The sequence below is a fragment of the Cariama cristata genome, unplaced genomic scaffold (genome assembly GCF_000690535.1).
Source record: "Cariama cristata isolate BGI_N322 unplaced genomic scaffold, ASM69053v1 scaffold17555, whole genome shotgun sequence".
Lineage (NCBI taxonomy): Eukaryota > Metazoa > Chordata > Aves > Cariamiformes > Cariamidae > Cariama > Cariama cristata.
Window position 1 is genome coordinate 56,616 of NW_009617159.1, and position 10,603 is coordinate 67,218.

Genomic DNA, 10,603 nt, shown 5'->3' on the forward strand with positions numbered 1-10,603 from the left:
GTGTGAGAGAGAGGAAGTCTCTACGGACATGAAAGAAAATGTATATCCAAGAGTGTATGTGCAACTGTACCTGTACGATGTATGGGCATACGAAGGTTGGAGTGAGGGAGGAAACACACACGTGAACTGTTTTTATGAACATGTGAACTAATCAGGGTGCAAGAGAGATTACACAGGGAAATGTGCATGCGCTCTGTGCTTGGCTGTCAGCATGGGCATCAACGCACTGAGCTCATGAATGAGTGTATTTGTGATACCATCTGGGATGGTTACGCATCTCTGCTGGGAGAGATCTCAGCAGAGAGACCCCCATTTACACTGAGTGGCTGTCCCTGGTGTTATTGCTGATGAAGCTGAGGGGAAGGTGGATGCTCAGGGCCATGTGGCACCTCCTGGAGCACAACTGTGGTGCTTCTGCCACATCTCAGGCTGTATGACATGGCCCTTCACAAAGCCAAAATGCAGGGGGAAAGCCCACCTCTAGCTTGATATGATGGTTTGGAGTGAAAGCTCCTTGCTTCCCAGCACTGAAATCCATTCCTCTTTCTTCTCTCCCTTTGTCTCTCCTATAGCTGCTTACCCTGCTGCTTATGGCCAGATAAGCCAAGCGTTCCCACAGCCACCTCCCATGATCCCACAGCAACAGAGAGAAGGTGAGTGGACTGTCCTCCTTTCTGGCCCCAGCACACCATCCCCACCACATTGGTTCCCCTCCTCAGACACCTAGAGAGTATCCATTAAATGCCCGATTGCTTTGAATCCCTGGTCCACAGACACTTTTCACCATTTCAGTATGTGGCACTCACAGTTGTATGCAGGAACATCCTCATGAGGAATCGCTCCTGAGATCTCCTCAGCCCCCAGGAAGGGGAGCGTGCTGATGTGCACGGTTCGTGGAATGACCTGCTAACAACATAGGCAATAATGTTGCATAGGGTTTTGTGTTCGAGACAAGCAGCAAGAATGCAGATAAAAATGCAATTGCATTGCAATAGAGAATTTAATAGGAAATAAAGCTCTTCATTAGAAGCCAGTAACATGATTTCAGACACCTGCTATTTAGAGAATGAAGACCTGCTATTTAGAAGAGCCGATCTAGTCCTTTCAGCATCCTTTAACAATCTGGAAACAGAAATCAGGCCTTTTAGAGCACACTCTCTATATCAGGATGAGATGAATCATGTGGTAAATCATGACTATGAGAGGAACCTGAGTTATCTGATCCGCAGGACTGGGTGGCTTCACTGGAGACGTGAAAAGTAAGGAGAGATGAATCTCCCACTATTGCATGTAAATGTTTTGGGAGGCAGCTACGGCATGGAATGTTCCCTCTACAGCTATGAGGAGCAGTGGGATCCCTAGAAGCAACCCACTCAGGTAGTCCCAGTTGTCCTCCAGGGAGTCTACTGCTCCCTTCTGACAAGAAGAGAGGACTGCTTGCCTAAGTGAGGTATTTAAGTCAGGTGCTTCAGCTTAGTGTAGACACTCTTATTTTAAATAATTACATTTCAACTTTTATCCTCTATTAGATCACTAATTCAGATATATTCTATGTTATACGTGTTATTATATATATATAATGACATTTAATATTTTAATATAGTGTAACAGTCAGAATGAAATGAATCAAGATTACACTATCAAACTAAACATTCTGATGGCCTAGAACTACTTTGGGGGAGAAATCTCATTTTGTAAGAAAATTAGAAATGTCAGCATTTCGATCTAATTTGGAATTAATTTTTTTCCAATGTCAGAATTTCCTGGGGAACACAACTTCCAGCTCCTGATTAGCTCTAGTACATGTCCCTGCTGTGAGAACAGATGCACAGACCTAACGTATCATTACAGAGATGTTTCCCCCATGCTGAAGGACTTTGTTTTTTATTACTTACTGGGGCTAGATTAAGCACAGGACAAAATGGAGAGCAGATCATTGCTCAACATAACATTGTGCCAGGAACCATCAGTAGCAAGAGATAGCTGTTGTGCACGTTTTGAAGACCCAGTGCCCAAAGACCCCTGTGTTTGCAAGGCATGGTGTGTCTCTGTGGGTTGGGGGTGAGTGTCATCCAGTGGACAAGTTGTCTTGTAATTCCTTACTGCTTCCTGTAAGCAGCTGGTATTGAGGATGGTTGGAGGCCAGATGTATGAGATGAACCACCAGTCCAATGCAGATTGCCATTCCCAGTGTCCTCTATTTTCCTGCAGTGTTGAGATGCTGTGGCTTTCTCTGTTGCTTGCTAGAGGGGGAATCTCTAAAGCACTACACTCCTTTTTAGCACAGGGTCAAGACCTTTAAGCATCTCTAACCTTTAAAAGGAAGACACAGCAAGAGGGAACTGTAATAATAATAGTGTTTAGTGCTGAGAAGAGTACTTTATGTTTGCAGAGATGTGGACAAACATTGATTTGTTAATGAACCAGCCCTACCACAACAATAACATCGATGATCACACTGTTAATAACAATGCTAACTCTCCGCTCCCCGATCCCAATTGGATAACAAGCCCAGAGCTGCTTGTGTGCTGCAACATTCCTGTAGAGATTAGTCACTACTTCCACATGAGCACCGAGGCTGCTGGCTGCTGACAGGGTGCTTAGGTTGGAAAAAATCCAAAAAGATCAAAGCTAGAGATGAAGTCTTGATTCATGCTACGTCAACCAGGCAAAACTTGGGGGTAATTTTAAATTTGTATGTTATTACTCGTCTTGATGTAGTTTCTGAAACTCAGAAGTACACTTAGATATTAAAATTAAGTGGTGCAGGCTTGTGACTGTGCTTAGACGTGCTGGGGACTGAATAGCAAGCAGATGCAGAAGAGGCAACGAAATTCCAGCCTCTGAGCATTTGCTGTAGAGGTGAGTTGTGCAGCTGACGGGCTGCAGGCTAACTTCATACAACACTATGGGACAACCCATTTTTAATTACTGTTTGAGGACAAGTCTAGTCATAGCCTTTCCTTATGAGACTGATTCCCAGTGTTGGGGATGCAATGATAGATAGCTGATGTCAGCGCAGGCATATGGAGTTCTCTCATGTTGACAGAAGACACCTAGGGATAGGTTGGATCTGTGGCTGACCCCATGCTAAAAAAATAAAAATGAGCTGGAGGGTGAGGAGCATAAACAGAGCAGTGGCATAGCAGCTAAGGTCCAACCAAGCCAAATCAACATGGACCCATCACAGACTTCTCTACCATGTGCTTCTGTGCCCTCAATCATGGGTTTTTCCATTAGCCAGCATGGTTTGCCTGTAATTTACAGACCATTCATAAACTGTGAATTGCTTAAAACTTTTCTTTCCTTTTTGACTGAATCTAGGCTACCTGTGCTTCTTGTGTATTAATGAACAGAAATATCTATAACTTAAAGCCATAAAACCAAGAGCTGTGGTAGATGTCAGGGTAGAAATGAATCTTGCTTCTTTTCTCATAACATGTCACAAGGGTTAGATTTTGAGCTGACTTACAGCCCTTTTGAAAACCAAAGTGTGTGGTAAATAATTTTAGTATTGTATTCAGCCCTGAATTGCTAAGTATACTGATCTACGATAATCCATTTACTTGGTCCAAAACAAGAGCTTTCTCTCCAACCAGATAGTTGGAGTCTTCACTAAAGATTTTGACAGCTGAGATCTTCCTTTTGCTCCAGTGATCCTGACCAAGTCCTTTAAAACTCATTGCATGTGTGCACTGAGAACTAACTTAGCTCTTCATAGCATTCTAAGCTGAACAACTCATGCCTTTGGTTTCTTAAAAATATACACGGATATACGAAAAGGCATTCATACACAAACACAGAGTCTTCTCTGGAGTTCCCAGATTAACTTGACTCAGGAAAAAAAAAAACAACAAGGTAGAAGGGCTGAGGCAAACAAATCTTGTTTTATGAATTCTTTAACAATGAGTCTAAGTGTGATAGGTAACTTATGGGTGGATGGATTTAACAAGAAATTGCTTGTCAAATTCTAATGGCAGAATTTTCATATGGGAGGATGATAAAAAAAATCAAACTACTCCAGGTTGTTTCTCAGTAGCAGGTGGAGTTTTCAGCATTGGAAATTAGCAAAAACTCTCTGTAGTTGGGAACAGAGTGAGTTTGGCCTTAAATGTCTGAGTTGGTATGGGAAGCTGCAGCACGGGTTTCCCAGACACATTTCAGAGCTGAACTGGGCTTTGAAGATGGTCTCTGCTTTTTCACATCCTCCTTGGTCTCTTACTGTTTGTCTCTCTGCAGTGTGAGGTAAAGCTCATTTCAAGGTGAACTAAGGGTTGTTCTCTCCTTGAGCCGAACCTCTAAACCTGGTGTAGATGAAGTCGTGTGCCTCCTGGTCAGCCTTATGCCATAGTAGGTGTTTCTCAGCAGATGCAGGCAGAATCCCTACTCATGCACAACACATCCAAGACCCCAGGAAATGCAGCTGGTATTTTTGAAAGAATTTGCCAGTTGTACAGAGCAAACTGCTGGCTCTGGTGATGGCAGTGGGAATTTTGCCACTAATTGCAGCAAAGCCAAGATTTTATTCATTCTGTTATAATGTGGATCTCAAATCCCACAGCAGAAGTGCTCTGGGGCACGTTCGGATGAAGGAATGAATTTTTCCCTGCTATTCTGGACCATGGTCTTCTCCTGGGCAGAATTTTCTCAATTCTAACAGACACCTAAGGGGGTCAGTGTTTGTTTAACACTTTCAAACTGTTTCATATCTAGTTTATCATGCCAATAACTTCACATTGTGTGGAAATGAACTGCAACAAGGACTGGAGAAAGGATAGTTGCTCAGTGAGGAGACTAAGGAAGAAGCAGGCGGAAGGTGGGGGGGAAGATGGAAAAGCTTGGCATGAAATAGGGGAGCCTGATTGTGGGCCACCGAGGTTCAAAAGTAATTTAGCTAAGCAGATGACTGGGTGTCTAATTAGTTAATTATCCCACCATACCAATATCCCCCCCATTTGGAAGAAACCCTGTTACCATCCTTATGACCTCTAGGAAATGTACAAGATGCAAAGGATCAGCTGTTCCTTCATGACAGTCCTTTTAGCAAATTAGTGAGGAAAATTGTGCTTAGCAAATATTCATTAGGGCTTCATTTTCCATTAATCCAAAAGGAAATGTGGAGAGCCTGTGACTTCAATCATGCTGAGGCCCAGGAATTTTAATGAGCTTTAAATGGGCATCTGTCAGAATCCTGACTTCGCCGTACTTCTCCTGCCAGCCAGGGGGATGAGTAATGGCTAATAAAAGGTGGGAGCATCTACGTGAACTCCTCTGCCTAACAGGAAAGGCAAAGTTGTAATTTGTTGTGTTATGACACCGTAATTATGCCCTGATGAAGAAAACGAGAGTATTAAAAAACTCTTTCCTTCCCCACACTGTGCCCCAGACGTAAATGGAGGAAAGTTGGCTGAGTCAGGTTACAGGATTGTAGGCACATGGGCTGGGGGGAAGGACGGTTTCCTCCTTCCCTCTGTCTTACCTTTGTGGCAAGGAGCACCCGCTGTATCCCCTTCATCTCAATCCTCCCTGAGCAAAGCAGTGCTGGAATTACCTGTTAAGGTCAGTGCAGATCTGGGCAGCAGCTTGGAGTACCTTTGGAAATAAGACCATGAAAAAAACAATCTTTTCCTCTCAAACTATACAGTTTTCTGCTAGTCAGCGCTGCAAGGGGTTTATTTTTTTCAGTAAAACCACTTGGACATACCTGTTCCCTTTTGACTTTTGCTCAAGTACAGCATACTTAAAAATAAAACTCACATTGAAAAGTTTCATTCTAGGCTATTTGACCAGAGGCAAATTCTCCCTCTTATGCCCCCAAATACAATTTCAACAGGACATTTTCTGAGGGTGCCTAGTTTAACAAAACTGCATATTCCAACTAAAGACTCCTCTCTGGATATTTTCCCAAGCACCCTCTGAAGTCTGTGAGAGTATAAGTTACAGCATTGAGGCAAAAAAGGCAATTCTTATTGTCTAGTAATTTGAATTTAAATCCATCTGTAATCTGTCTGGCAGAACCCTCTAGAATGGAGGACATGGCCAAACTGTCCAGATTTGGGGGAGTCTGAAGGCTGAGTTGAGCTGGGGGGATGAGTGTAAAATTCTACAAAATAAAATAAGCCTGTGGGTTTGTGCATATCTTTCTAGCTGTTATCACAGTCCTCACACAGATACAAGAAGGATAATGAAACCTCTGCATGCAGAAGAGGCAAGGATCAGTGTGGGTCACCAAAAACTCCACAGATTAAATGATATTATGAGGAGTAAAGAAAAACTATGAACCACATTCTTTCATTCTTTTTGTTCTTATTCCTCCATGGTCTTTCCATGGCCACATGTGCTGTAGCATTTCTCTGTCTCTAGATTCTATCCTGGTGTCTGTCCTGGGAAGGTTAATGAAGTTAGCATAGCCTCTAGGTTACATTCTGAGTTCCTGGTCTTCTGCTTTGTCCATTCCTCTGAGAGTCTACAGACTGCTTCCAAAAGGTGACCCCTCACCAGTCAGAGACAGGGCATGCCAAAGTAAATCTCCACCGTGTGCTTTCTCATATCATATTTCTCTCCATTCATGGGTCTTCTTTTTCTCTTGATAGGACCAGAGGGCTGTAACCTGTTTATCTACCATCTGCCCCAGGAGTTTGGGGATGCTGAGCTGATGCAGATGTTCCTGCCTTTCGGTAATGTCATCTCCTCGAAAGTGTTTGTGGATCGGGCGACAAACCAAAGTAAATGCTTTGGTGGGTAAAGATAACAAAACAATTAGATTCATCCAGGAAAGGGCTTTCTCTGAATACTTTACCTTTCAAACTGCTTTCTTTCTGCTTAAGCTTTATTATTTCTCTCAGTTTATTCCTGTCAATACTTTCCCCTTTCCCTCTTTCTCTCCTAATTGTCTCATGCTCAGAGTTGTGTGCGCTGCTTAGAGGTGAAGGTTTGGCACCTCACCAGCAGCAGGGTGCTGTGGCTGCTGGTGGTGGGGTGGAAAATATCCCTCCTTGGAAGGGGAGGTGGGGAGGCTATAGAAAAGACTAAAGTATCCAGAGCTAAATGGAGAAGTCTGGAGGGGTAGGTGAAATGCTGATGGGGTCAGCAGTGGGAGCATGTGGTAGAAGCGGAATTTCTGTACCTAAAGAAAAGGAAAAACAGGTCATGGGTTTGAAGGGAAGACAGAGCTGTGGGAGCAGCTTCCCAGCAGCTGTGATGCATTAGACTGCAAAGGGACAGGGGCTGAACATCAGCTGAAAGCTTGGTCTTCTGAGGGGATGGCTGCTCAGCGAACAACAGGCAGCCGTGCTCTGAACCCTCTGGACCGGAGCCAGCACCACAGCAGACACAGGTAGACCAAGCTAACCCTATGCCTCAGCTGACAGGCCATGCTAAGAGGCTGGGTTTGAAAGCTGTAGCGTGCTCACACAGCTCTGGCCTCGCTGTTGGCTCAGCCACACCAACTGGAGCATGGAAAGAGTACAACCTCAGCTGCCTGTGAGCCATCAGCTAGGGACACACTGAGCTGCACCCACAACAGGCGGGCTCAGCCAAGCAACAGCCATGTGGTGATGTATGCATGGTGTCTCTGTGGGATCTCACTGTTTGCAAAGGTGTTCCTGTGAAGGGTCCCTTCTGGCACTGTGGCAGCATGAGGACCCTGCCACATTTGATTCCATCCCACCTGATGGACAGAGGATCTCCTCCATCCGTGTGCCTGCCACTGAGATATGTAATTGCTGATGCTCTGCCACCCTGCACTCTGCAGACCTTCTCTGAGAAGTGCAATGAGACAAACCATTGCTTTTCTTTTCCTGTTACTTGCAGCTGATCTGGACTCTGTGTATCAGGCAAAATTCCTGGGTTAAGACTTACTGGAGTTTCATTTGATTTTAAACCCACTTTCAGTCTCTACACTATGCTTCCTTTCTATACTGCCTTCCCCATTCCCCTCCTGGACAGCTCACCTCCCAAAACTCTTACTTCATCCCGTGCTAGCTATGGTGCATGTCAGACAGTACTTTGAAGACTTTTGTGCCCCTTCTCTATGCACAGTTCCTCCCACCCATCTACTGAGGGTCTGAACAGGCTATTTTCCCCTTTGATTGAAGGAGCTCTGTCCCCTAATGTGACAGGCTACAACGTTCCCCTTCACCAGTAGTCACTGGATTGCTGCACGCTCAAACAGTACAGGAATGAAGGACAGAGTTTGGTGTGAAGAGACAGTTGGGAAATTCAAATGAGGAATTATGAATTAGACCCATTCTGTCCCGAACCTGCCTGCTTTTTAGAGCTTTAACCATATAAAAGCTCATAACAAGATGAGCAGACCTGCACGGCTCTAAGTGACATTGAAAACTAATGCTTCAAGGATATCCATGGGTTAGAAACGGACCTTTGGCAATGAAATTGCCATTCCTGTTATAAATACTTAGGGGACTACTGAGCCTGGTTCTCCACATATTGACAAGTGGGAAGACCAAAGATAAATGGAGAAATGAGGTAAGAGCCAAGTCCAGTAAGAGACAGTATCTTCTGGACAGGTACTCACCTTACCTCTTAGCTCAAAGGCTTTCTGGCTAAAAAGCTTCATGAGGATAGCAACACATACCTAGCTTGTAGGGCAGGGTTGTGGGACCAGCTTTATTGCTGTTTCCAAGGTACTGTGACATCTTGGTTGATAGCTGAGCAGGAACTGAAGGATCTTAGCAGAAATTTTTCTTACCATTGAGTCTTACTGGGAGAAACTAAACATCAGCTTGTTTGATGAAGTAAACTCCAAAACTAATAGCGGGATATTCCAGCCTGAAAGCAGGAAGGTGCCCTTTGGATGTGTCAACTCAAGCACACAGGCAAGCAAAAGCAAGAATTAGGGGTTGCTAGTGGATCTTAGTCAGTTTATATTAACTTCTGAGGCACAAAAATCCAAGTCCAGTCAGTTTTGCGTCCCAGGGATCAAGCTCCATTTTTCTCTGGCTTTAACTTACTTTCCCATACAGCAGAGTGCCTACTGTGACTGTTGATCTCAGACAAACATGTTGACTATGCTGCCATGTGCACAATCTCCAGAAGGATAGAAACAGCAGAAGTCCAGGTAGCTAATTGTCAAAATATGTTACACTGCTCTTCAAAACCTCCCATCCTGCTGACCTTCAACTTTAAAGCAATGTAAAAATATAGAGTATTACAGAAAATGAGGCCTTTCATTTGTTTTGCTGAGTCCACTGAAGCTGGCACTGATTATAATTTTTTTCAGAAACTCAATTTTTAAAAAAATAAATTACTTTTTCCTAAAGGAAAAGAAGGATTTTGTTAACTTTGAAAGTAAGAAAACTCTTCCCTTTTCTGCTTAAACATTTCCCAAAACTCAACATGTAAAAACATAGCATTTGCATTCTGTTTCACTTTTTTTTTAACCCAGCTAGAGCTCCCCAACTGGTAGCCTGGGGGGACAATTCTGCCTGGCCCCAGAAAGATATTCCACCATTATATGACCTTTTAAAATATATCTGCTATGCAGATCCCAAGTAAATTGCTGTAACAGAGTCTAGCCCCAGGTTGTCAAGAAATTCTCAAAAAGTCCTGCTTCAGACAAAAAATTCTATGGAGAAAAATGTCACCATGTTTTTTCCCACAGGAAGAGAAAATATTTCATTTGCTGCTCTTGTCTCACCGTTGCACTTCCTGGAAGCAGTTGGCCCAAACTGAGTGAGTCAGTAGAGCAGGATCTCAAAATAGGACTTCTATTGCTTCCAATTTGATTCTGAATTCTCCTCTATATTTCCAGCACAAAATTATCCCCTTTGGCCACTACTGGCAGGACAGTGTAGATGCAGCCATGGGAGTGTTGGGAAGAAAGTGAGATCAGCCACAAGCGTTTCTCCTGGTTTCTGGAGTCTATGACCCTGTGGAGAATTGGTAGCACCGCATGCACTGAAGAAACCACGCTATGGTCGTGAAGCCTTTGACTTTCCCAATCCAGAGGCAGCTGCCTCCTGGCTGACAAGGAGCAGCAAGGAATGCAAGCTACAGCAAACACCAATCTCATGTATAAAACGTGAAAGTGCTCAGAATATGTCTATTGTTTTCCATAGCAGGACTGCTTGCTGTAGTGTGCAAGACTGCCTGAGAAACAACCCTGACTTCTCCCTGAAAAAAGTAATTTAAATTGGGAGGCTTCTTTACCTTTGATGTTTCTTCTGCTGCACACATCCAGGCTAGACCCAAATCCTTAATTTTCTCTTATAATTTTTTAAACCTCTGTCTTTTATTTTCCACACTATCCTGATGCATCTGTAAGTGCAGATCACACTTCACCTTCCCACTCACCAACATCCTGTGTATCCCCATGGCCTGAGCCTCCATCACACCAACCATATCAGCATCTCCTTGGGTTTCTCCTCAGGTGCTACCTTGTCCACCCTCTTGTATTCAGACTTACTGATTTCACCTTCAAAGCTCTTCACCGTTCTGCCCTTTTCTCTCCTCTCTCACTAATCCTTCCCTCAATGCCCAGCTGTTACCTGTAGCCTCTTCCCATGTACTTTTACAGCCAGCGTGTTTCTCCAAACTGGGCCATGTTGTTCATTCCCAGTGAAATGGCAGGGCTACAGCAAGA

At 43.9% G+C, this 10,603-nt stretch overlaps 1 protein-coding gene across 1 annotated transcript in view; it reads left to right on the top strand.

Annotated features, from left to right (window-relative positions):
• LOC104161873 (CUGBP Elav-like family member 4) overlaps positions 1–10,603 on the top strand; it is an 80,312-nt gene that overhangs the window by 51,797 nt on the left and 17,912 nt on the right. Inside the window, exons 7-8 of the mRNA XM_009700448.1 lie at positions 573–653; positions 6,594–6,677. Coding sequence (XP_009698750.1) covers positions 573–653; positions 6,594–6,677 — 165 coding nt within the window. The remainder of the gene's footprint in view (positions 1–572; positions 654–6,593; positions 6,678–10,603) is intronic.